Source organism: Symphalangus syndactylus, chromosome 12, assembly GCF_028878055.3.
Source record: "Symphalangus syndactylus isolate Jambi chromosome 12, NHGRI_mSymSyn1-v2.1_pri, whole genome shotgun sequence".
In the NCBI taxonomy this organism is placed as follows: domain Eukaryota; kingdom Metazoa; phylum Chordata; class Mammalia; order Primates; family Hylobatidae; genus Symphalangus; species Symphalangus syndactylus.
In genome coordinates, this window is record NC_072441.2 from 79,246,479 (window position 1) to 79,273,210 (window position 26,732).

A 26,732-nucleotide genomic window follows, 5' to 3' on the forward strand; every position below is an offset into this window, starting at 1 on the left:
CTGGTAGATGCCAACAATTTAAATTGCTTTAATTTTTTTTTTTTTTTTTTGAGATGGACTCTCACTCTGTCGCCCAGGCTGGAGTACAGTGGTGCCATCTCGGCTCACTGCAACCTCCACTTCCCGAATCCAAGCGATTCTTCTGCCTCAGCCTCCTGAGTAGCTGGGATTACAAGCGTGCGCCACTATGCCTGGCTAAGTTTTGCATTTTTAGTAGAGACAGGGTTTCACCATGTTGGCCAGGCTGGTCTCGAACTCCTGACCTCAAGTGATCTGCTTGCCTTGGTCTCCCAAAGTGCTGGGATTATAGGCATGAACCACCACACCCAGCCTAGATTGCTTTAAATTATAGAAGCAGTGAATGTGCATTTCGTGAACAAATTTAAATACCAAAGGGATATGAAATGAAAAACATAAAGATCATTTTTCTTTTCTCCTCTCTATCCAGTTCTCCAGAGGACACCGTTAAGTTTCTTGTGTAAAGAGAGAGAGATGATTTAGACAGATACACTCATAAGTTTGAATGTTTCTGTTAAACTACAGTTTAATTATAACTTTCAGAAAATCATGAGTGCTCCTCTTTGCACAAGATAAAGACAGCTGGTAATCCAGCCAAGTCTCCCGTTGCTACCAACGGGAGTATTTGATACCAGAGAAATTTTCTATAGCCTCTGCCACAGAGACAATAGGATGTTCCATTAAAAAAAAATCTTATTTAACCAAATGTCCTATTTATGGTGACTCATCTTTCACTTCTAGGGGAGAGAAATCTTTGCTTCAGGGTGGGGCTGCATTGCAGTTTAGGTGTTCATCCAGGAGCTCTTGGATAATGTAGTGTGTGCAGTTCTCAGGCATGAGGCAGGAATCATGAGCTGGCTCTCCTTAGAAATTTGCAGTCCTGGCATCAGTATTGTTCCTATTTTCTCTGCTGAGAGGGTTTGTCTCTCTCTGGCTTTCTATCTCGTTTATTTTTCTCCCCCATTAACTATTCTGAAGAGTAGTTATCATACCATATTCAGCTTTAGAAGGGAAGTGATTTACTTTGCCAGGCCTAGAATCCCCTCCCTGCCCCCTCCTCTTGAGGCCACAAAGAACATATCAGGATAAGAGAGTCATTTCAACTAGTGGGTGTTTATTCATTTATTTATTTTAATTTAATTTTTTTTTTTTTTTTTTTTTTGAGACGAAGTCTCGCTCTATCGCCAGGCTGGAGTGCAGTTGCATGATCTTGGCTCACTGCAACCTCCGCCTCCCAGGTTCAAGTGATTTTCCTGCCTCAGCCTCCTGAGTAGCTGGGACTACAGGCATGTGCCACCATGCCCAGCTAATTTTTGTATTTTTAGTGGAAACGGGGTTTCACCACGTTGGCCAGGACGGTCTCAATCTCTTGACCTCGTGGTCGGCCCGCCTCGGCCTCCTAAAGTGCTGGGATTACAGGCATGAGCCACCGCGCCTGGCCAACTAGTGGGTCTTTAAAAAAAAGAAAAGAGAAAAAAAGTTTGTATTTATTTACTTCTGGCCCTCAGATTGTATTTCTTCCATTGGCAGCTTAGATTTCCTCATGCTGCTAAGTATAGCTGTATTTTCCCTGAACTCTTTCTCTGATGGTCAGAAAACTGAGGCTGTTTGGCTTGGCTTGTGCTTTCAGCTGGTAGAGGATGGGCTTGGAATTAAGGATTACATATGTTTTTCTTTTTTTTTTTTTTTTTTTTTTTTTTTTGAGACGGAGTCTCGCTCTTTCACCCAGGCTGGAGTGCAGTGGCGCAATCTCGGCTCACTGCAGGCTCCGCCCCCCGGGGTTCACGCCATTCTCCTGCCTCAGCCTCCCGCGTAGCTGGGACTACAGGTGCCTGCCACCTCGCCCGGCTAATTTTTGTATTTTTAGTAGAGACGGGGGTTTCACCGTGTTAGCCAGGATGGTCTCGATCTCCTGACCTCATGATCCGCCCGCCTCGGCCTCCCAAAGTGCTGGGATTACAGGCGTGAGCCACTGCGCCCGGCCACATATGTTTTTCTTAAATAAAGAAGAGAATGATGTCTTATAAGTTGGGCAGCCCCACACCCGGTTTGCCCAGGGCAGTCTTGGTTTTCCCCTGTGTAATCATTAATAGCACCCCTTTTCATTCTCATAAGTGTCCCAGTTTGAACAATATATAGTTACCCACCACATAAGCCATGTTAAGGATCAGGGATACATGACCATGAAAAGACAGGGAGCTCCTTAAGATAGAAGTTAAGGTCTGTCTCAGAGCCACAAGTGCTAGAAGCTGGAGGTTTAGAGGAAGAGGATTTCTCTGGGCTGGGTGTTCAGGAAGGCTTCACAGAGAAAGACATGAGGTAGACTTGAACAATGGGGAGAAGTAAAGAAAGATGATGGGAAGGATCACATCTTTACTATTTACAGCGTAGGCACTTATGGTACTATCTCATTTAATCTCCTAACAACATCATGAAATTGGTTACGACATTATTCTCATTTTTTTGGTTTGTTTTTTTGAGATGGAGTCTCGCACTGTCACCCAGGCTGGAGTGCAATGGCGCGATCTCGGCTCACTGCAACCTCTGCCTCCCGGGTTCAAGCAATTCTCCCTGCCTCAGCCTCTGGAGTAGCTGAGATTACAGGCACCTGCCACCACGCCCGGCTAATTTTTGTGTTTTTTAGTTTCACCATGCTTGCCAGGCTGGTCTCAAACCCCTGACCTGAGGTGATCTGCCCACCTTGGCCTCCCAAAGTGTTGAGATTATAGGTGTGAGCCACTGCGCCCGGCCTATTCTCATTTTTATATGAGGAAAATGAGGCTTAGAGGGTCCAAAGTCCTGCAACAAGTAAGAAGCAGAGCTGGGATTCAACCCCAAAGTCTGTGATCTTTTCAAGTAGTAGTTCTGCATTCAAACAGAGAACAAATAGTGCAAAGGGCAGAGCTGGGAATGTGCACATCATGGTTTGCGGGTGGTGAATAGTCCAGGCAGGCCGGGGTGACAGTGGGTGTTGACAGGGGAGAGGAATGCTGCCGCCTCCGTTGGTCACTCCAGTTCCAAGATTTGCTACAAGTCCCAAAGTATTCCTTTTGTATTCATTCCTTTTGGTTGCTGTCTAGGTTTGGCTGAGTGCAAGGGGTTCATTGTTCATTCACCTTCCTCTGTAGATGGTTTCTCCTGACTTCAGAACCATACCGTTGTATTTGGTCCCTACTTTGTGCTTTTCTGCTTAGCATTCTCTTCATGGTGAGGATCTAACTAAACCTGATTCAGCCGCTGCTTGCAGTGAAGTGACACTGATGTAAATGAGCGTGGAAAGGTTCTCCAGCATCTCTTTGGACCCCGCAGTAGGCCTCTCCTGCTTGCTCTGCCTTTTCTCCGCTGCTCTTACGTTTTTCCTCCAGAGTCAAGGCCATATGCCTCATGTTTATATAGTTTCCTCTCTAGAGAACACTTGCTCCCCCTAACTGCTTCAGTGAGCACGTTATTTCTGCAGCCTCTTATCTCAAGTGCTTTGCTGTCACTTTGGTCCACAGCCATCTGGGCAGTTCTTGGTCTCCAGGAAACAGAGGTCTCTGGTATCAGGAGGAGGAATTACAAGTCAGAGGAGTTACTATAGGACTAGGGTGTTGGGTAGAATTCTTATTGCTTTGGAAAAAAGTAAAGAATCCCGCCTACCCCAGTGCTGTTCAGTATGAATGGGCCTTTGCTTCCACACTCTTTTTTTTTTTTTTTTTGAGACAGAGTCTCGCTCTGTCACCCAGGCTGGAGTGCAGTGGCATGATCTTGGCTCACTGCAACCTCCGCCTCCCGAGTGCAAGAGATTCTCCTGCCTCAGCCTCCCGAGTTGCTGGGACTACAGGCACCTGCCACCACGCCTGGCTAATTTTTTGTATTTTTAGTAGAGATGGGGTTTCACCAGGTTAGCCAAGATGGTCTTGATCTCCTGACCTTGTAATCCGCCCGCCTCGGCCTCCCAAAGTGCTGGGATTACAGGCGTGAGCCACCGCGCCCAGCCTGCTTCCAAACTCTTGAAGTAGACTTAGAGAAATAGGCATCGGGAGGACCTCAGGGCAAACTTCCTTAGGGGCCCTTTGGGCAGAACCCGGACAGATAACCTCTGTCTTCTGTATTTCTCTCCAGGGATGGGAGTAGGAGATGGCGAAGAGGGTGGTTTAAAAACAAAAACCTATCTCGTAACTGGATGGGGCAATCGATACCACCAGAAGTCTTCTAAAATTACCCTTTTTGAGCTGTGGTTTTCCAGTGGGGGAAGAGAGGGAGTGATAGCCTGTATAGGGAAGATGATTCTAGGTTTCTCTAGATTCCCTTTTTTTCTTAAAGTTATATTAGTTGATAACTATTCTTTGCTATGTGTTGCTCCTCTGAACCTTCCCACTTTGCTAAACTCTTGTGTCTAGCAAATCTTCCCTGATTGAAGAAGTCAGAGTATATGGATTTTCACCTTCTTACAACCCAGTAGTTCTCAACTGGGGGCAGTTTTGCCCCCCAGGGAACATTCAGCAAGTCTGGAGACGTTTTTGTTTGTCATGACTTAGGGTGCTACTGGCCTCCATGTGGGTAGAGGCTAGGGATCCTGCCAAATATCCTATAATGCACAGGAGAGCCTCCACAAAAAAAGAATTATCTGGCTGGGTGCGGTGGCTCACGCCTGTAATCCCAGCACTTTGGGAGGCCGAGGCGGGCAGATCACGAGGTCAGATCAAGACTATCCTGGCTAAACAGGGTGAAACCCCATCTCTAGTAAAAATACAAAAAAATTAGCCGGGCTTGGTGGCGGGCGCCTGTAGTCCCAGCAACTCGGGAGGCTGAGGCAGGGGAATGGCATGAACCCGGGAGGTGGAGCTTGCAGTGAGCCGAGATCGCGCCACTGCACTCCAGCCTGGGCGACAGAGTGAGACTCCATCTCAAAAAAAAAAAAAAAAAGAATTATCTGGCTAGGCATGGTGGCTCATGCCTGTAATACAAGCATTTTGGGAGGCCGAGGCGGCTGTATCACTTGAGCCCAGGAGTTCGAGACCAGCATGGGCAACATGGTAAAACCCCATCTCTATAAAAAATGCAAAAATTTGGCTGGGCGCGGTGGCTCACGCCTGTAATCCCAACACTTGGGGAAGCTGAGGCGGGCGGATCACCTGAAGTCAGGAGTTCAAGACCAGCCTGGCCAACATGGTGAAACCCTGTCTCTACTAAAAAATACAAAAATTAGCTGGGTGTGGTGGCGCATGCCTGTAGTCTACTACAGCTACTCGGGAGGCTAAAGGGGGAGAATCACTTGAACCCAGGAGGCAGAGGTTGCAGTGAGCCCAGATTGCGCCACGGCACTCCAGCCTGGGCGACAGAGTGAGACTCCATCTCAAAAAAAAAAAAAAAAACAAAGGCCGGGCATGGTGGCTCACACCTGTAATCCCAGCACTTTGGGAGTCTGAGGCGGGTGGATCACAAGGTCAGGAGTTCCAAGACCAGCCTGACCAACATGGTGAAACCCCGTCTCTACTAAAAATACAAAAATTAGTCGAGCATGGTGGCACGTGCCTGTAATCCCAGCTACTCAGGAGGCTGAGGCAGGAGAATCTCTTGAACCTAGGAGGTGGAGGTTATAGTGAGCCGAGATCACGCCACTGCACTACAGGCTGGGCGACAGAGTGAGACTCCAGCTCAAAAAAAAAAAAAAAAATTAGTCAGGCATGATGGTGGGTGCCTGTAGTCCCAGCTATTCAGGAGGCTGAGATGGGAGGATCACCTGAGTCTGGGAGGTAGAGTCTGCAGTGAGCCATGATTGTGCCATGCACTCCAGCCTGGGTTACAGAGTGAGACCCTGTCTCGAAAAGTAAAAGTTAAAAAAATGAAAAAGAATTATCTAGTCCAAAATACCAGTCATGCTGAAATTGAGAAACCCTGCTATATTTAGTGTGTCTCATTTTGTCTGTCTCATCCCATCCTCTCTCAGAACCAGGCTGAGATAGAAGTTCAAAAGTAAACTGGTGGGCTGGGCATGGTGGCTCATACCAGTATTTTGGGAGGCTGAGGTGGGTGGATCACTGGAGGTCAGGAGTTCAAGACCAGCCTGGACAACATGGCAAAACCCCATCTCTAGCAAAAATACAAAAACTAGCTGGGCATCATGGCGCATGCCTATAGTCCCAGCTACTCAGGAGGATGGTGCAGGAGAATCGCTTGAACTCAGGAGGTGGAGGTTGCCGTGAGCCAAGAGAGCACCACTGCACTCCAGCCTGGGCAACAAAGTAAGACCCTGTCTTAAAAAAAAAAAGTAAGCTGGTAAGACAGAAGTATTGTGCCATATGCTGAGTCATAGGCTTTCTGGTCTCATTCCACCCAGCAGAATGCTTATACCTGGCATGAAATGATGTAAGTACCTGCCTCATTGGGTTAAGGATTAGATGATTGATTAATGCATGAAAAAATATTGAGAATAATGCCTGGCACATTCAATCAATGCTTAAAAACAAAACAAAACCCAAGACCCTATCACCCCGATTTTGGGCACTCTAGTTTTAGTATATTTTATTTTATTTATTTATTTGAGATGGAGTTTTGCTCTTGTTGCCCAGGCTGGAGTGCAAAGGTGCGATCTCAGCTCACTGCAACCTCCATCTCCCGGGTTGAAGCAATTCTCCTGTCTCAGCCTCCTGAGTAGCTGGGATTACAGGCGCATACCACCATGCCTGGCTAATTTTTGTATTTTTAGTAGAGATGGGGTTTCATCATATTGATTAGGCTGGTCTCAAACTCCTAACCTTAGGTGATCCGCCCGCCTCAGCCTCTCAAAGTGCTGGGATTACAGGCGCCAGCCACCACGCCCAGCCCTGGACTAGATCTTACTTTTAACCTTTATTTTCAAAGCCTCTTCACCTGCTCTCATGATTTAGAAGTGTAAGCATTCGGCCAGACGTGGCTCATGCCTGTAATCCCAGCACTTTGGGAGGCTAAGGCGGGCGGATCACCTGAGATTGGGAGTTCGAGACCAGCCTGACCAACATGAAGAAACCCCGTCTCTACTAAAAATACAAAATTAGCTGGGTGTGGTGGCACATTCCTGTAATCCCAGCTACTCATGAGGCTGAGGCATGAGAACCTGGTCAAAACTACATCTCAAAAAAAAAAAAAAAAAAAAGAAGTGTAAGCATTCTTTTGCCTATTATGAAAATGGGAAGAAAATAATCAACCAGGGTTGATATGCTCAAGAGCATGCCTTGAATATATCAGCTACCCCAAATCCCCTTTTTTGACTATTTGAGTGCCCAAAGAAGATAAGAAATCAGAAGTTTATTTACTGCTCTGTAAGTTAACATTCAAGGAGATAGGAGGAAAGAACACTTTTCTACAAACTGGATATATGTAGAATGCTATAAGCTTAGCTGAAACACTTATGCCATCTATGGAATGAGGACCCATTAGATTATTTGACCTACCTCCTCTTTGAAGATCAATGAGAGGAAGTGTGTGAAGCCCTACATGAGTATAAGGTAGATGGAGAGGCCAGGCACAGTGGCTCACACCTGTTATCCCAGGACTTTGGGAGGCCGAGGCAGGTGGATCTGGAGCCCAGGAGTTTGAGACCAGCCAGTGCAACATGGCAAAATCCCGTCTCTACAAAAAATACAAAAAATTAGCTGGGCATGGTGGTGCTTTCCTGTAGTTCCAGCTACTCAGGAGGATCAGTGGAGCCTAGCAGGAGGTTGAGGCTGCAGGGAGTTGTGATCATGCTACTGCATTCCAGCCTGGGCGACAGAATAAGACCTGTCTCAAAAATATATATATTATTTTTTAAAAAAAAAAAGATAAGTGGAAATGAATAGAGATACTTTTGTTAGTTTCTCATTTTCCTTTCTCTCCAGGAGTCCCGACCTCTACATGTTGTGCTGGGAAATGAAGCCTGTGATTTGGACTCCATGGTGTCTGCTCTTGCCCTTGCTTTTTACCTAGCAAAGGTGGGTAAAAAAAGGTAGTATCTAGGATCTGAGTCCCTCAGAATGAAAAGATCTGGATTCAAGACCCAGCTCTACCACTTACCAGCATTTAGCATTGGGTAAATTAAATCCCTTAACTTTGCTGAGTCTCATGCCACCATCTATAAAAACTAAAATGATATTTTGCAGTGTTGCTATGAGGAAAAAAGTGAGCAAATATATTTCAAGGGATTTGTAAACCATAAAGCAATACTCAAACAGTTTATTACTGAGTTCCTTATAGGTATCAGTGATCTAGTGTGTATTCCTCTGCCCAGGTTAGTTCTTGAGGACTAAAAATTCCTTCTCTGCAGCATTGCATCTAGAAATAGGTATTTACCATGAGTTACCTTGTTGGCTTTCATGTTGTTGCTAAGAAGGAGGGAGGGCAAAAGTCATCCTTTCCTTTTTATAGACTGGGTACTTGTGGCTTCGAGAAAGGTGGCAACTTACCTAAGTATGTCTCCTTTGGTCCCAATAGTCTTGTTACTTTTTCCTGTCATTATAAAACCTTGTGATACCTTCTTTTCACTTTCCTATCTAGACAACTGAGACCGAGGAAGTCTTTGTGCCAGTTTTAAATATAAAACGTTCTGAGCTACCTCTGCGAGGTGACATTGTCTTCTTTCTTCAGAAGGTTCATATTCCAGAGAGTATCTTGATTTTTCGGGATGAGATTGACCTGCATGCATTACACCAGGCTGGCCAACTCACCCTCATCCTTGTCGACCATCATATCTTATCCAAGTAAGCACAAGGAAATTAAATTGCTACCTATCGTGTACCATGCTGGGCTCTGATGAGTGAGATATAAAGAGAGGAAGAAAGAGTTTTTGCTGGCCGGGCATGGTGGCTCATGCCTGTAATCCCAGCACTTTGGGAGGCCGAGGCAGGCGGATCACCTGAGGTCAGGATTTTGAGACCAGCCCGGCCAACATGGCAAAACCCCGTCTCTACTAAAAATATAAAAATTAGCTGGGCGTGGTGGTGGGCGCCTGTAATCCCAGCTACTTGGGAGGCTGAGGCGGGAGAATCACTTGAACCTGGAAGGTGGTGGTTGCAGTGAGCCGAGATTGTGCCACCGCACTCCAGCCTGAGCGACAGAGCGAGACTCCGTCTCAAAACAGAAAGAGTTTTTGCTTTCAGGGATCTCACAGGCTAATCATAATTGATAGGTCATATTAGATATAGAAAAACAACACAAAATATTGTCAGTTCTGCAGTTATATGTATGTCTGTGGCATACAGACATACCCTATAATAAAAAGAAATAGAACATGTTGAGTTCAAACTAACGGATAACTCAAAAATCATTTAAATCTGCCTTTGGTATCATTATTTAAGATCTTGTATGCTGGGCCGGGCGCGGTGGCTCACGCTTGTAATCTCAGCACTTTGGGAGGCTGAGGCGGGCGGATCACGAGGTCAGGAGATGGAGACCACGGTGAAACCCCGTCTCTACTAAAAATACAAAAAAATTAGCTGGGCGTGGTGGTGGGCACCTGTAGTCCCAGCTACTCGGAGAGGCTGAGGCAGGAGAATGGCGTGAACCCAGGAGGCGGAGCTTGCAGTGAGCCAAGATCGCGCCACTGCACTCCAGCCTGGGCGACAGAGCGAGACTCCGTCTCAAAAAAAAAAAAAAAAAAAAAAGATCTTGTATGCTGGGTGCGATGGCTCACGCCTGTAATCCCAGCACCACTTTGGGAGGCCAAGGCAGCCAGATCCATTAAGCTCCAGGAGTGGCCTGAGCAACATGGCAAAACCATGTCTTTACAAAAAAATTTAAAAAATTAGGCATGGTGGTGCATGCCTGTGGTCCCAGCTACTTGGGAGGTTGAGGTGGGAGGATCACTTGAGCCCAGGAGGTCGAATCTGCAGTGAGCCAAGATCACACCACTCCACTCCAGCCTGGAAGACAGAGGGAGACCCTGTCTCAAAAAAAAAAAAAAGATTTATTGTAATAGAAACCTTTGAAAAATGTTTGCAATTCTCTTTTTGTTTATTTTTTTACTTATTATTTATTTTTGTACTTACTTATTAAATTTTTTTTAGAGAACAGGGTCTTGCTCTATTGCCCAGGTGGATCTCAAATTCCTAGGCTCACGCTATCTTCCTGCCTCTGCCTCCCTAAGTGCTGGATTATAGGTGTGAGCCACCACACCTGGCCTGCAACTCTATTTTTAATTTTAATTAATTATTATTTTTTTTGAGATGGAGTCTCGCTCTGTCACCCAGGCTGCAGTGCAGTGGTGTGATGTCGGCTCACTGCAACAACCTCTGCCTCTTGGGTTCAAGCGATTCTCCCTACCTCAGTCTCCTGAGTAGCTGGGATTACAGGTGCACGCCACCATGCCCAGCTAATTTTTGTATTTTTTACTAGAGACAGGGTTTTGCTCTGTTGGCCAGGCTGGCCTGGAACTCCTGACCTCAGATGATCCGCCCACTTTGGCCTCCCAAAGTGGTGGGATTACAGGCATGAGCCACAACATATGGCCTATTTTTAGTGGTCTGGTGTGGTGGCTCACGCCTGTAATCCCAGCACTTAGGGAGACCTGTCTGACCAATATAGCGAGATCCTGTTCTCTAAAAAAAACAATAAATACAAAAATCTATAAACATAGTGTGACCTTGTCTCTACTAAAAATAAAAAAATTTGCCAGGTGTGGTAGTGCATGCCTGTAGTCCCAGCTACTTAGGAGTCTGAGGTGGTAGGATCACTTGAGCCTAGGAATCGAGGTTGCAGTAAGCCATGATCACATCACTGTACTCCAGCCTGAGTGACAGGGCAAGAACTTGTCTCCAAAAAAAAATGTTTTAAGTTATCAAAAGGGCCAGGTGTGGTGGCTCACATCTGTAAACCCAGCACTTTGGGAGGGTGAAGTAGGAGGGTTGCTTGAGCCCAGGAGTTCAAGACCAACTTGGGGAAGATGGTGAGATCCCATCTCTACAAAAAAATAAAAATAAATAAAAATAAAAAGCACACAAAAAGTTAGCAAAAGTTTTTCTACATAAACTCTTATGATTTTAGAATAATGTATTATGTTAGAATATGTAAATATCTCAGGCCAGGCACGGTGGCTCACGCCTGTAATCCCAGCACTTTGGGAGGCTGAGGCGGGCGGATCACAAGGTCAGGAGATGGAGACCATCCTGGCTAACATGGTGAAACCCCGTCTCTACTAAAAAATACAAAAAATTAACTGGGCATGGTGGCGGGCACCTGTAGTCCCAGCTACTCGGGAGGCTGAGGTAGGAGAATGGCATGAACCTGGCAGGCGGAGCTTGCAGTGAGCTGAGATCACGCCACTGCACTCCAGCCTGGGCGACAGAGCGAGACTCTGTCTTAAAAAAAATAGCTGGGCGTGGTGGCTCATGCCTGTAGTCCCAGCAACTCGGAGGCTGAGGCAGGAGAATCGCTTGAACCTGGGAGGCAGAGGTTGCAGTGAGCCAAGATCGCACCACTACACTCTAGTCTGAGCAACAGAGTGATGCTGTGTCTCAAAAAAAAAAAAAAAAAAAAAATTAGCCAGGCTGGGCGTGGTGGCTCATGCCTATAATCACAGCACTTTGGGAGGCTGAGGCGGCCAGAATCGCCTGAGGTCAGGAGTTTGAGACCAGCCTGACCAACATGGAGAAAGCCCATCTCTACTAAAAATACAAAATTAGCCAGGCGTGTTGGTGCATGCCTGTAATCTCAGCTACTCAGGAGGCTGAGGCAGGAGAATTGCTTGAACACGGGAGCCAGAGGTTGCGGTGAGCCGAGATCATGCCATCGCACTCCAGCCTGTGCAACAAGAGCGAAACTCCGTCTCAAAAAAAATTTTTTTTTAAATCTATAAATATCTCAATAATGTCTGTTTAAAAAGTGTACACATTTATAATAATTCCATCCCTAATTTACTACTGGAAAAAACTACCAAAAAAACAACACGATTATGTGACTTTCCTAAGTCTGTTTGGCTCCTGCTAATATTTTTTTCTTGAGCACATTGTGGTTATAGCAGGATACTGACAGAAGGCAGCCTGAGAGAGCATTATCCATCTGTGGATTCATTCAGTAATAAACTTTTCTTTTTTTTTTCTTTTTTTTTTTTGAGATAGAGTTTTGCTCTTGTTGCCTAGGCTAGAGTGCAATAGCGCAATCTAGGCTCACTGCAACCTCCGCCTCCCAGGTTCAAGTAATTCTCCCGCCTCAGCCTCCAAGTAGCTGGGATCACAGGCATGTGCCACCACGCTGGGATATATTTTTTTTTTTTTTTGTATTTTTAGTAGAGATAGGGCTTCACCATGTTGGTCAGGCTGGTCTTCAACTCCTGACCTCAGGTGATCCGCCCGCCTCAGACTCCCAAAGTGCTGGGATTACAGGTGTGAGCCACCGTGCCGCCACCTTTTTTTTTTTTTTAAGAGATGGTGTCTCTCTCGCTCTGTCTCCTAGGCTGGAGTACAGTGGCATCATCATAACCTTGAGCTCCTGGGTTCAAGGAATCCTCCCGCCTCAGCCTCCTGTGTAAAAGCCTCATTCCTGGCTAATTTTTTTTGAAACTGAGTTTTGTTCTTGTTGCCCAGGCTGGAGTGCAATGATGCCATCTCGGCTCACTGCAGTGAGCCTCCCAGATTCAAGTGATTCTCCTGCTTCAACTTCCCAAGTAGCTGGGATTACAAGCATGTGCCACCACGCCCAGCTAATTTTTTGTATTTTTAGTAGAGACGGGGTTTCACCATGTTGGCAAGGCTGGTCTCGAACTCCTGGCCTCAAGTGATCTGCCCGCCTCAGCCTCCCAAAGTGCTGGGATTACAGGCGTGAGCCACCACGCCCGGCCTGGCTAATTTTTTTTTTTTTTTAAGAGACGTAGCCTCACTCTGTCGCCCAGACTGGAGTGCAGTAGCGCGATCTCGGCTCACTGCAAGCTCCGCCTCCCGGGTTCACGCCATTCTCCTGCCTCAGCCTCCCGAGTAGCTGGGACTACAGGTGTGCCCACCACCACACCTGGCTAATTTTTGTATTTTTAGTAGGGATGGGGTTTCACCGTGCTAGCCAGGATAGTCTCAATCTCCTGACCTCGTGATCCGCCCGCCTCGGCCTCCCAAAGTGCTGGGATTACAGGTGTGAGCCACCGTGCCTGGCCTTTATTTTTTATTTTAAATATATATATATATATATTTTATGGAACAATTCACAAATGTGCGTGTCATCCTTGCTTAGGGGCCATGCTAATCTTCTCTGTGTCGTTCCAATTTTAGCGCATGTGCTGCTGAAGTGAGCACTGATCTCAGTCTTGAAAGAGGACTAGGTGTTTGCTTGGTGAATGGGGAGGGAGGAGGGAAGGTGGTTAGGAAAGGCATTCCAGGCAGAGGGAGTAATTAATAGAATCAAATGCAGGCAAGTGTGAAATAGCATGGTGAGCTAGGGGAAATGGAATTTGTTTTGCACAGCTGGAGCATAAAATTTGAGGGAGAAGTAGGACATGGAAAAAGATGAGACAGAGGGGGCAGGCAGGAGGCAGATTATGGAGGCCTCATAGGCCCTTCTAAGGCGATTGGATTTTATTTTAGGCAGTGGGGAACTATTTTAAATTATATTCTGGGTCCTAAAAGAATCAGATTTTCTTTTTTCAAATGATCATTCAGGCCACTTTGTGAAGGACAACCCAGGAGGGCTCTTGGTTGGAAGCAGGTGATTGATTAAGAGACTACTGGAATAGTCCAAGCGAGAGGTACTGAAAGCCTAGAATGGGGCAGTAACAGAGAGTTAGAAACTAGGGCATGGATAGGAATTAAGATAGAATTCACAGGACCTGGTGACCCACATGGAGTCTAAGTATTGAGTGGGTTATAAAAATAGAAGAGATTTGCCGGGTGCGGTGGCTCATGCCTGTAATCCCAGCACTTTGGGAGGCCGAGGCGGGCAGATCACGAGGTCAAGAGTTCGAGACCAGCCTGGCCAATATGGTGAAACCCCGTCTCTACTAAAAATACAAAAATTAGCTGGGCCTGGTGGCGGGCGCCTGTACTCCCAGCTACTTGGGAGGCCAAGGCAGGAGAATTGTTTGAACCTGGGAGGCGGAGTTTGCAGTGAGCCGAGATCGTGCCAGTGCACTCCAGCCTGGGGGACAGAGCGAGATTCCGTTTTAGAAGGAAAAAAAAAAGGAGAAATTTAGATGTTGGGTATCAAGGGTGTCAAGGGTGTAGGGTTGGAAAGGCAACGCTAAAGGACAGCAAATGTGGGGGTAAGATATTTGCAGCAGATGCTTCACAGAATTTGCTTATACACTATTTAAAGATGACTCCAATTATAACATTAAAGAAAAGAATTGCTGGGCGCGGTGGCTCACGCCTGTAATCCCAGCTCTTTGGGAGGCCAATGTGGGCAGATCACAAGGTCAGAAGTTCGAGATCCACCTGACCAACACGGTGAAACTCCGTCTCTACTAAAAATACAAAAAAAAAATTAGCCGGGTTTGGTGGCATGTGCCTTGTAATTCCGGTTACCCAGGAGGCTGAGGCAGGAGAATCACTTGAACCCGGGAGGTGGAGGTTGCAGGAGCTCAGAAGCTGAGATCATGCCATTGCACTCCAACCTGGGCAACAGAGTGAGACTCCGTAAAAAAAGAATTGAGAGGAGTTAGGCAGAGGTAAAAGTAACCAAAGGTCAGTTTTAAATGCTTGCCTGGGCCGGGCGCGGTGGCTCAAGCCTGTAATCCCAGCACTTTGGGAGGCCGAGGCGGGCGGATCACGAGGTCAGGAGATCGAGACCATCCTGGCTAACACAGTGAAACCCCATCTCTACTAAAAATACAAAAAATTAGCCGGACGTGTTGGCAGGCGCCTGTAGTCCCAGCTACTCGGGAGGCTGAGGCAGGAGAATGGCATGAACCTGGGAGGCGGAGCTTGCAGTGAGCCGAGATCGCGCCATTGCACTCCCGCCTGGGAGACAGAGCAAGACTCCGTCTCAAAAAAAAAAAAAAAAAATAAATAAATAAATAAATGCTTGCCTGGCAGATCACCTGAGGTCAGGAGTTCAAGACCAGCCTGGCCAACATGGCGAAACCCCATCTCTACTAAAAATACAAAAAAATTAGCTGAGCATGTTGGCAGGCACCTGTAATCCCAGCTACTCAGGAGGCTGAGGCAGGAGAATCGCTTGAACCTGAGATGTGGACGTTGCAGTGAGCCAAGAACACACCATTGCACTCTAGCCTGGGCGACAAAAGTGAAACTCCGTCTCAAAAAAAAAAAAAAAAAGGCCGGGCGCGGTGGCTCACGCTTGTAATCCCAGCACTTTGGGAGGCCGAGGCGGGCGGATCACGAGGTCAGGAGATCGAGACCACAGTGAAACCCCGTCTCTACTAAAAATACAAAAAATTAGCCGGGCGTGGTGGCGGGCGCCTGTAGTCCCAGCTACTCGGAGAGGCTGAGGCAGGAGAATGGCGTGAACCTGGGAGGCGGAGCTTGCAGTGAGCCGAGATCGCGCCACTGCACTCTAGCCTGGGCGACAGAGCGAGACTCCGTCTCAAAAAAAAAAAAAAAAAAAAAAAAAAGCTTGCCTTAAGACATCTGCATTTAGGCCGGGCGCAGTGGCTCACGCTTGTAATCCCAGCACTTTGGGAGGCCGAGGCGGGCGGATCACGAGGTCAGGAGATCGAGACCACGGTGAAACCCCGTCTCTACTAAAAATACAAAAAATTTAGCCAGGTGTGGTGGCGGGTGCCTGTAGTCCCAGCTACTCGGAGAGGCTGAGGCAGGAGAATGGCGTGAACCCGGGAGGCGGAGCTTGCAGTGAGCCAAGATCGTGCCACTGCACTCCAGCGTGGGTGACAGAGCGAGACTCCGTCTCAAAAAAAAAAAAAAAAAAAAAAAAGACATCTGCATTTTCCTTGATGGGTGGGGTAGAGGTTGGCTAGAAGCAGCTGGAGTGTCCCTACCTATCTTTCTTTCTCTTTTCCCATGCCCTCCCCTCCACAGAAGTGACACAGCCCTAGAGGAGGCAGTAGCAGAGGTGCTAGACCATCGACCCATCGAGCCGAAACACTGCCCTCCCTGCCATGTTTCAGTTGAGCTGGTGGGGTCTTGTGCTACCCTGGTGACCGAGAGAATCCTGCAGGGGGCACCAGAGATCTTGGACAGGCAAACTGCAGCCCTTCTGCATGGTAAGGGTGGCTTTTGGATTGGGACCTCGATTGGGACCTCAGTAGTTCTATTCCTATCCCTGAGAAGGGAGGGTGGAAAAGTCTAGATGCTTCCAGCCTAACCATATGCTCTCAGAGCCATTCAGCTCATAAAAAAGATAGGATTCTTTCGGGGGACAATTAAGCATCTGTTTAAAGGCTTATGAGATACTTGTTGGAGAAAGTAGAAAGGAAGTGCAGGGCAACAGACCAAGAAGCTTCCTGTAGGCATCATTTTATGATAGAAGGAGGATTAGCCAAAGAAGCAGGAAACAGATTTCAATACCAATTCCTCCAGGAAATAGAGAGGTGACCTTGAGCAAATCTCTTAACCTTTCTTGTTCTCATTTTTCCACTTGTAAAAAAAAAAAAAAGAGAGAGAGAGTGAGTTGGACTAGACTGTCTTTTCCAACTTAGAAGATTCTTTGATGGGATTTGGCCTACTGAAGAGGTATATCTCTGTCTGACTAGGCTGTAAAATCTCCAAGGGTTGAGATGCTCAGGCTTTCTTTCTACCTTTTCCCCATTTCCCTTCCTACATTTTAGTTTGGATTTGGAAGGTCTGAGGACACAGTCCATCCCAGTTTCTCATTTTGCTTTCAGAGATTTTGCTATACAAATCTCCTTGGGTGTGTCCATTTGGTGTGAAGGTTATATATGTTCTGGTGGTCATGTGTGGAGGGTCACAGGATTCAAGTTCCACCATCTCCCTTCTCCACAGGAACCATCATCCTGGACTGTGTCAACATGGACCTTAAAATTGGAAAGGCAACCCCAAAGGACAGCAAATATGTGGAGAAACTAGAGGCCCTTTTCGCAGACCTACCCAAGAGAAATGATATATTCGATTCCCTACAAAAGGCAAAGTTTGATGTATCAGGTATGAAATGTTAGCTGGCTTTTCTACCTCCCAGATAAGAAAACAGAAAGGCAAGCCTTGTTCATTAGATTATTATTATTATTTTTTTGAGACAGTCTTGCTGTGTCACCCAGGCTAGAGTGCAGTGGCACAATCTCGGCACACTGCAACCTCGACCTCCTGGGTTCAAGCGATTCTCCTACCTCAGCCTCCCGAATAGCTGGGATTACAGGCGCCCACCACCACACCCAGCTAATTTTTGTATTTTTAGCAGAGATCGGGTTTCACTATGTTGACCAGGCTGGTCTCGAACTCTGAAGCTCAGGTGATCTGCCCGCCTGGGCCTCCCAAAGTGCTGGGATTACAGGCATGAGCCACTGCGCCTGGCCAATTATTTAAATTTTATACCAGAAAGAAATGAAGTAGCATTATTAGCCTAAGCATGAAATAATCAATCATTTACTGGATTGTTCTATCCTGGCTCTTGGTTAGGATGAGGAGGAATGTATTAAGAGCCTCAGAAAGGCCAGGTGCAGTGGCTCACGCCTGTAATCCCAACACTTTGGAAGGCCAAGGTGGGTGGATCACCTGAGGTCAGGAGTTCAAGACCAGCCTGGCTAACATGGTGAAACTCCGTTTCTACTAAAAATATGAAAAGTTAGCCGGGCGTGGTGGTGTGTGCCTGTAATCCCATCTACTCAGGAGGCTGAGGCAGGAAAATCGCTTGAACCCGGCAAGCGGAGGTTGCAGTGAGCCGAGATTGTGCCATTGTACTCCAGCTTGGGCAACAAGAGCAAAACTCCGTCTTAAAAAAAACAAAAAGAGCCTCATAGGTTCTAGTCTATTCAGAGAAGATAGGACATATATAAAAAATATGCTGACAGTATACTAAATTATCAGAGTAGAATCTATAGAATTGGTTAGGGAGGCAAAAGAAATATTTTGTGAGTATACAAAAGACGAAGAGAACCAAAAAAAACTGTATTCTTTTTTTTTTTTTTTTTAAAGGTCTCCATAATTTTTATTATCATAGTAAAACAAAATAACAAAAATTATCATTTTTAAGTATACACTTTAGTGGCATTTGGTACATTCACAATATCATGCAACCATCACCACTATCTATTAATAGTTCCAGAACATCTTCGTCATCCCAAAAGGAAACCCCATACCAATTAAGCAGCCACTCCCCATTTCCGTCTCTCTCTAACTCCTGGAAGCCACTAATCTGTTTGCTGTCTCTATGGACTTGCCTCTCCTGGATACAGCATTTCATATTAATGGAACCATATCATACATGGCCTTTTGTGTCTGGCTTCTCTCAACATAATATTTCAATATTTATCCATGTTGTAGCATGAATCAGTACTGCATTTTACTTTTTTTTTTGTGATGGAGTCTCACTCTGTTGCCCAGGCTGGAGTGCAGTGGCCTGATCATGGCTCACTGCAGGCTTGACCTCCCAGGCTCAAGTGATCCTCCCACCTCAGCCTCCCTAGTAGCTGGGACTAAAGGCATGCGCCACCATGCCCACCTAATTTTTGTATTTTTATTTTTATTTATTTATTTATTTTTTTTTAATTTTTTTTTATTAATTTTTTTTGCACACATAATAAACATTTTCTAAAAATACATACAAACAAAAAGATGCGTATCAAACATATTAGGAAGGTTGCACATGGGAAGTCGGGGAATAAAAATGGGGGGTGGAAGTTAAAATAAATGAGAGAGGGACTTTATATGGATCAGTGATAATAACTCAATCCTCTATTTGACAAAGAAGAGGGAGAAGGAAGAGGAAGAAAAAGAAAGTGGGATAAAGGATCAGAAAGGGAGGAAAATAGAAAAAATTAGAGTATGACTCCAGGGTAGACCGGTTTTGTTGTCACTGAGTTGGTTGGTTGGTTTGTCTGCTGTATTTTTCATGCTTCGCCAAGTTGGCCAGACTGGTCTCGAACTCCTAGCCCGAAGTGATCAACCCGCCTCGCCCCCCAGAGTGCCGGGACCACAGGCGTGAGCCACCACGTCCAGCCCCCACATTGCCCCTGGCCTCCGTGGTAGACCTCCCAGACGGGGCGGCCAGGCAGAGACGCTCCTCACTTCTTCCCAGACGATAGGTGGCCGGGCAGAGGCGCTCCTCACTTCCCAGACGATGGGTGGCCGGGCAGAGGCGCTCCTCACTTCTTCTCGGACGGGGCGGCCGGGCAGAGGTGCTCCTCACTTCCCAGACGGGGCGGCCGGGCAGAGGCGCTCCTCACTTCTTCCCGGACGGGGTGGCCGGGCAGAGGCGCTCCTCACTTCCCAGACGGGGCGGCCGGGCAGAGGCGCTCCTCACTTCCCTGACGGTGGGTGGTCGGGCAGAGGCGCTCCTCACCTCCCAGACGATAGGTGGCCGGGCAGAGGCGATCCTCACTTCCCAGACGATGGGTGGCCGGGCAGAGGCGCTCCTCACTTCCCAGACGATGGGTGGCCGGGCAGAGGCGCTCCTCACTTCCCAGACGGGGCGGCCGGGCAGAGGCACTCCTCACTTCCCAGACGATGGGTGGCCGAGCAGAGGCGCTCCTCACTTCCCAGACGGTGGGTGGTCGGGCAGAGGCGCTCCTCACTTCCCAGACGGGGCGGCCGGGCAGAGGCGCTCCTCACTTCCCAGACGGGGCGGCCGGGCCGAGGCGCTACTCACTTCCCAGACGATGGGTGGCCGGGCAGAGGCTCTCCTCACTTCCCAGATGGGTCGGCCGGGCAGAGGCGCTCCTCACTTCTTCCCGGACGGGGCGGCCGGGCAGAGGCGCTCCTCACTTCTTCCCGGACGGGGCGCCCAGGCAGAGGCGCTCCTCACTTCTTCCCGGACGGGGCGGCCGGGCAGAGGCGCTCCTCACTTCCCAGACGGGGCAGCCGGGCAGAGGCGCTCCTCACTTCTTCCCGGATGGGGCAGCCGGGCAGAGGCACTCCTCACTTCCCAGACGGGGCGGCCGGGCAGAGGCGCTCCTCACTTCTTCCCGGACGGGGCGGCCGGGCAGAGGCGCTCCTCACTTCCCAGATGGGGCGGCCGGACAGAGGCGCTCCTCACTTCCCAGACGATGGGTGGCCGGGCAGAGGCGCTCCTCACTTCCCAGACGATGGGTGGCCGGGCAGAGGCGCTCCTCACTTCCCAGACGATGGGTGGCCGGGCAGAGGCGCTCCTCACTTCCCAGATGGGGTGGCCGGGCAGAGGCGCTCCTCACTTCCCAGACGGGGTGGCCGGGCAGAGGCGCTCCTCACTTCCCAGACGATGGGTGGCCGGGCAGAGGTGCTCCTCACTTCCCAGACGGGGCGGCCGGGCAGAGGCGCTCCTCACTTCCCTGACGGTGGGTGGTCGGGCAGAGGCGCTCCTCACTTCCCAGACGGTGGGTGGTCGGGCAGAGGCGCTCCTCACTTCCCAGACGGTGGGTGGTCGGGCAGAGGCGCTCCTCACTTCCCAGACGGGGCGGCCGGGCAGAGGCGCTCCCCACTTCTTCCCGGACGGGGCAGCCGGGCAGAGGCGCTCCTCACTTCTTCCCAGACGGGGCGGCCGGTCAGAGGCACTCCTCACTTCCCAGACGGGGCAGCCGGGCAGAGGCGCTCCTCACCTCCCAGACGATGGGTGGCCGGGCAGAGGCGCTCCTCACCTCCCAGACGATGGGTGGCCGGGCAGAGGCGCTCCTCACCTCCCAGACGATGGGTGGCCGGGCAGAGGCGCTCCTCACCTCCCAGACGATGGGTGGCCGGGCAGAGGCGCTCCTCACCTCCCAGATGATGGGTGGCCGGGCAGAGGCGCTCCTCACCTCCCAGACGGGGCGGCCGGGCAGAGGCGCTCCTCACTTCTTCCCAGACGGGGCGGCCGGGCAGAGGCTCTCCTCACTTCTTCCCAGATGGGGCGGCCGGGCAGAGGTGCTCCTCACTTCTTCCCGGAGGGGGCGGCCGGGCAGGGGCGCTCCTCACTTCCTCCCGGGCGGGGCGGCCGGGCAGAGGCGCTCCTCACTTCCTCGCGGACGGGGCGGCCGGGCAGAGGCGCTCCTCACTTCTTCCCGGACGGGGCGGCCGGGCAGAGGCGCTCCTCACTTCCTCCCAGACGGGGCGGCCGGGCAGAGGCGATCCTCACTTCCCAGACGATGGGTGGCCGGGCAGAGGCGCTCCTCACTTCCCAGACGATGGGTGGCCGGGCAGAGGCCCTCCTCACTTCCCAGACGGGGCGGCCGGGCAGAGGCGCTCCTCAGTTCCCAGACGATGGGTGGCCGGGCAGAGGCGCTCCTCACTTCCCAGACGGGGCGGCCGGGCAGAGGTGCTCCTCATTTCCCAGACGATGGGTGGCCAGGCAGAGGCGCTCCTCACTTCCCAGACAATGGGTGGCCGGGCAGAGGCGCTCCCCACCTCCCAGACGGGGCGGCGGCCGGGCAGGGGCTGCAATCCCAGCACCCTGGTAGGCCAAAGCAGGCGGCTGGGAGGCGGAGGCTGCCGCGAGGCCAGACCACGCCACCGCACTCCAGCCCGGGTAACACCGAGCACCGGGTGAGCGAGACTCCGTCTGCAGTCCCAGTACCTCGGGAGGCTGAGGCGGGCAGAGCACTCGGTGTCAGGAGCTGGCGACCAGCGTGGCCAAGATGGCGAACGCGTGCCTGCATCCAAAGGAGAAAAAGCAGGCAGCGGTGGAGCGTGCCGGTCTGCAGCGCAGGCAGCAGGGAGCCAAGTAGATTGCAGCCTGGGCCACAGAGGGACAGAAAGGAAGAAAGGAAGAGAAAGAAAGAAAGAAAGAAAGAGAGAGAGAGAGAAGGAAAGAGAAAGAAAGAAAGAAAGAAAGAAAGAAAGAAAGAAAGAAAGAAAGAAAGAAAGAAAGAAAGAAAGAAAGAAAGAAAGATAAAGAAAGAAAGAAAGAAGGGAGGGAGCAAAAACTGTATTCTTATAGCTACCACCTGTTCACATAAAAAGGAAGAAAGAAAGAACTCACATGTAAACAGTATAGGAAGAGGGAAAAATTAAAAAGTAAAAGCCTCTGTTCTGGGTTTCGCCCTTCTCTCCAAACTAAAGGTACCTATTGTCACCAGTTATTTAAGATGGCTTTTGATTATGTGATTACATTTTCTTTCTTTTTTTTTTTTTTTTTTTTTGAGACGGAGTCCAGGTTCAAGTGATTCTCCTGCTTCAGCCTCCTGAGTAGCTGGGATTACAGGCGCCCGCCACCACACCCAGCTAATTCTTTGTATTTTTAGTAGAGACAGAGTTTCATCATGTTGGCCAGGCTGGTCCCAAACTCCCGACCTCAGGTGATCTGCCCACCTCAGCCTCCCAAAGTGCTGGGATTATAGGCCTGAGTCACCACACCCGGCTATGATTACATTTTCAATTATCTCCCCCATTCATTGCCCTAAAGAGAGGCTGTTTTTCCTTCCTTGACCCATCTGGCTGTCCTTGCCTTCTTAGTCTTGGGACCCTGGCCTCCCTTGTTTGACCCCTAGTCTCTCATCTGCTTTCTAGGACTGACCACTGAGCAGATGCTGAGAAAGGACCAGAAGACTATCTATAGACAAGGCGTCAAGGTGGCCATTAGTGCAATATATATGGATTTGCAGGTAAGAGCAAGTTGTGGCTGTGGGTGGGGAGAGAAAGCCTTTGGTTATGCATGTTATGCATGTGGCCTTGCACCTCATTCCTGGCTCACCTCCAAAATGTATCTTGTGTCTGTCTTTGTCTCCACCTCCACTGTGACCACCAGAGTCCAGCATCTCTCACTGCACCGCTATATTAGCCTCAGTACTGGATTCCCTGCCTCTGCTTTTGCAGCCCTACAAACCATTCTCCCTGCAGCAACCAGAGTGGTCTTTTTTAATTTTTTTTTTTTTTTTTTTTTTTTTTTGAGGGAGTCATGCTTTGTTGCCAGGCTGGAGTACAGTGGTACCATCATGGCTCACTGCAGCCTTAACCTTCCAGGCTCAAGCAATCCTCCCACCTTAACCTCCCGAGTAGCTGGGTCCACAGGTGCCCACCACCACACCTAACTAGTGTGTGTGTGTGTGTGTGTGTGTGTGTATGTGTGTATGTGTAGATGGGATCTCACTATGTTGCCCAGGCTGGTCTCAAACTCCTGGCCTCAAGCAGTTCTCCCCTTGGCCTCCGAAGTTCTGGGATTACAGGCATGAGCCACCGTGCCCGGCCTCATTGTATTTTTAATAAAATCTAGAGGACTTACTGTGGTTTACAAGGCCATGCTTGATCTGGCCCTTGTCTTTTTCTCTGGCCTCATCTCATTCCAGCTCCACTCCTGTTCTACAGTACTGCAGCCACACTGGTTTATTTTCTGTTCCTCGGAACATTAAGCTCATTCCCAGCTGAGCTTTTTTTTTTTGTAAAGCTGGCTCCTTCTTAACATTCAGGTACTCAGCTCAGATGTCTCTTGTTTGGGGAGGTTTTTCCTGACCACCCTAACTGAAGTACTATCTCCTATGCTTAAAAAACCTCTAGCAGTTATGTTTGTTTATTTGTTTGTTTGTTTGTTTGTTTTGAGCCTGAGTCTTATTCTGCTGCCCAGGCTGGAGTGGAGTGGCGTGATCTCAGCTCACTGCAACCTCTGCCTCCCGGGTTCAAGTAATTCTCCTGCCTCAGCCTCGCTAGTAGCTGGGATTACTAGTGCGTGCCAGTATGCCCAGCTAATTTTTTGTTTTGTTTTGTTTTGTTTTCGTTTTTTGAGACGGAGTTTCGCTCTCGTCCCCCAGGCTGGAGTGCAATGGCGCAATCTCAGCTCACTGCAACTTCCGCCTCCCTGGTTCAAGCAATTCTCCTGCCTCAGCCTCCTGAGCAGCTGGGATTACAGGCATATGCCCCCATGCCCGGCAAATTTTTGTATTTTTACCAGAGGCAGGGTTTCACCATGTTGGCTAGGCTGGTCTTGAACTCCTGACCTCAAGTGATGACCCGCCTCGGCCTCCCAAAGTGCTAGGATTGTAGGCATGAGCGACTGTGCCTGGCCCAAGGATGTTTTATTGATGATGATGAGAAAGTCCTTCATCCCTCTCCATTTCTTCCCTTTCAGGCCTTTCTGCAGAGGTCTAACCTCCTTGCAGATCTCCATGCTTTCTGCCAGGCTCACAGCTATGATGTCCTGGTTGCCATGACTATCTTTTTCAACACTCACAATGAGCCAGTGAGGCAGTTGGCTATTTTCTGTCCCCACGTGGCACTCCGAACAACGGTGAGTCTGTGTCCCTTCTGCAACCTAAGAGCCTTACAGTCTGCCTGTATGTACCTCTGTGCTCTACAGCTGTCCTATAAGGACCTCTCTTAGGTTCTTATATTAATGTACTTACACGAGGTCCCTTGACCTGTTTCTGGACCTGTTTCCTCCCCTTTCTGCTTTTTCCCATTCTCTCTCTATATGAATATCCTTTTTTTAATTCTTTTTTTTTTAATGAACATCCTTAATCATAGCATTGTTGAGAAAGGAGGAATTCCAAAGAGAACTAGAGATTCAATTTCTACTTTGAAAGAACTTGAAAGAAATTTTGTTAGAAGGAAATGTTATAAATCTGGAGTTAAAATTCCCTTCTTGAGCTAGGGACAGTGGCACATGCCTGTAGTCCCAGCAACTCGGGAGGCTGATGCAGAAGGATTGCTTGAGCTGGAAAGTATTTTTTTTTTTTTTTTTTTTTGAGACAAGAGTCTCGCGCTGTTGCCCAGGCTGGGGTGCAGTGGAGCAATCTCGGCTCACTGCAAGCTCCGCCTCCCGGGTTCACACCATTCTCCTGCCTCAGCCTCTCCGAGTAGCTGGGACTACAGGCGCCTGCCACCACGCCTGGCTAATTTTTTTGTATTTTTAGTAGAGACGGGGTTTCACCGTGGTCTCGATCTCCTGACCTCGTGATCCACCCACCTCGGCCTCCCAAAGTGCTGGGATTACAAGCGTGAGCCACCGTGCCCGGCCAAAACCCCATCTCTTTTAAAAATACAGAAATTAGCTGGGTGTGGTGGTGCGTGCCTATAGTCCCAGCTACTCAGGAGGCTGAGGCAGGAGAATCTCTTGAACCCCGGGAGGCAGGGGTTGCAGTGAGCCCAGATTGTGCCACTGTACTCCATCCTGCCAACAGAGCAAGACTCCGTCTCCAAAAAAAAAAAAAAAAAAAAAAAAGGTGGGCTTAAGGCAGTTCAGGGATTCTGAGGGTTGCCTAGGCTCTGTGGGGACTGCTAAAGACAGAATGCAGCCAGATAATCCTTTGCTCTCATAGAAGGTATGTCTGTCCTTTCCCGCCCCCCTTTGCCTTTGCCTTCTCCCCAGGAAGCAAATCTGATTTCATTCAGTGTAAGATAGTTTGTCATTATGAAAAGAACTGCAGTTTTGTCTGTTTGTTTTTTAAGACGGAGTCTCACTCTGTCGCCCAGGCTTGAGTATAGTGGTGTGATCTTGGCTCACTGCAACTGCCACCTCCCAGGTTCAGGAGTTCTCCCACCTCAGCCTGTAGCTGGGACTACGGGCGCCCACCACCATGCCCGACTAATTTTTGTATTTTTAGTAGAGACGGGGTTTCACCATGTTAGCCAGGCTGGTCTTGAACTCCTGACCTCAAGTGATCCACCCACCTTGGCCTTCCAAAGTTCTGGAATTACAAGCCTGAGCCACTGCACCTGGCCAAGAACTGCAGTTTTTAAAGTCAGGTAGATGTGCTTTTCTGTTCTAGGTTTGCCTCTTACTCACTCTTTGAGCTAAGGCAAGTCAGTTGACTTCTGCATCTGGAAATGGCAGAATAGTACCTACTGCTAATTCTGCTATGATCATTAAACGTAATATCATGTGTAAAGCAAACTTCTGGAGCAGAGTAAGCACTTTGTAAATAGTGGCTCTTACTAATCCTGTCATGAAGAAAAGGGTGCTTTGGCCATTAGAAGTACCTCTTCCACGTTCCTGAATCATCTCCCCTCTGTGCTGCTCTTTTAAAGCTGTGTGGATTTCTAATGACTCTTCCATTGTCTATGCTGCCCCTATGCTTGGAAACAGGAGTCCTTCTCTCTCTGTTTTGTTTTTTGTTTTTTTTTTTGAGATGTCTCGCTCTGTTGCCCAGGCTGGAGTGGTGCAATGGCACGATCTCAGCTCACTGCAACCTCTGCCTCCAGGGTTCAAGCAATCCTCCCAGCCTCCCAAGTAGCTGCAGCTACAGGCACACCACCATGGCCGGCTAATTTTTTTTTTGTATTTTTTGTAGGGACAGGGTCTCACTATGTTGCCCAGGCTGGTCTCGAACTCCTGGACTCAAGTGATCCACCAGCCTCAGCTTCCCAAAGTTCTGGAATTGCAGGTGTGGGCCACTACGCCCAGCCAGGAGTCCTTTTCTCACAGTCTACTCTACCATCTCCTCTCTTTCTCCTGTGTTAGGGGTAGTATAATATATTGACTTAGAACACTGGCTTTGGTGACAGCTCTGGGCTCAGTGTCAGTTTTGCTTCATGCAAATTATGACCTTAGGCAAGTTACCTGATCATCTAAGCTTCAGTTTCCCTGCATGTAAGTGAGGGTAATAGTGATACCAATCTTATTTTGTTCAATTCATTCTTTCTTCCTCCATCCCTCTTCTGGGCTCTAGATAAATTCTAGTCCCATCCTAGTTCAAGTTCTTGAGCACATTTATACACTTGGAAACAACACTAGATTAGAAGCTGGGGTTCCTGGGTCCTGGTTTAACTGCCATCATCTACGCGATTTTACTCACAACCATCTTACTTAGCTTTAGTTACTTTAATAAT

The 26,732-nt window shown here is 48.8% G+C and overlaps 1 protein-coding gene and 1 non-coding gene across 6 annotated transcripts in view; one reads left to right on the forward strand and one right to left on the reverse strand.

Moving 5' to 3' along the window:
• The window catches only part of PRUNE1 (prune exopolyphosphatase 1), a 33,082-nt gene that overhangs the window by 2,226 nt on the left and 4,124 nt on the right, over window positions 1-26,732 (forward strand). The window contains exons 2-7 of one of the 5 annotated variants that reach the window (XM_063626341.1): window positions 7,860-7,952; window positions 8,515-8,717; window positions 15,933-16,117; window positions 16,857-17,015; window positions 22,482-22,576; window positions 24,034-24,192. In XM_063626341.1, coding sequence (XP_063482411.1) covers window positions 7,860-7,952; window positions 8,515-8,717; window positions 15,933-16,117; window positions 16,857-17,015; window positions 22,482-22,576; window positions 24,034-24,192 — 894 coding nt within the window. Of the gene's footprint in view, window positions 1-7,859; window positions 7,953-8,514; window positions 8,718-11,640; window positions 11,643-15,932; window positions 16,118-16,856; window positions 17,016-22,481; window positions 22,577-24,033; window positions 24,193-26,732 lie in introns of those variants that run through there. The other 4 variants (XM_063626343.1, XM_063626342.1, XM_063626344.1 and 1 more) reach the window with 4 other exon arrangements.
• On the reverse strand, window positions 13,129-13,235 carry LOC134734959 (U6 spliceosomal RNA). Its single transcript, XR_010117827.1, has one exon. It is a non-coding gene; the product is annotated as a U6 spliceosomal RNA (small nuclear RNA).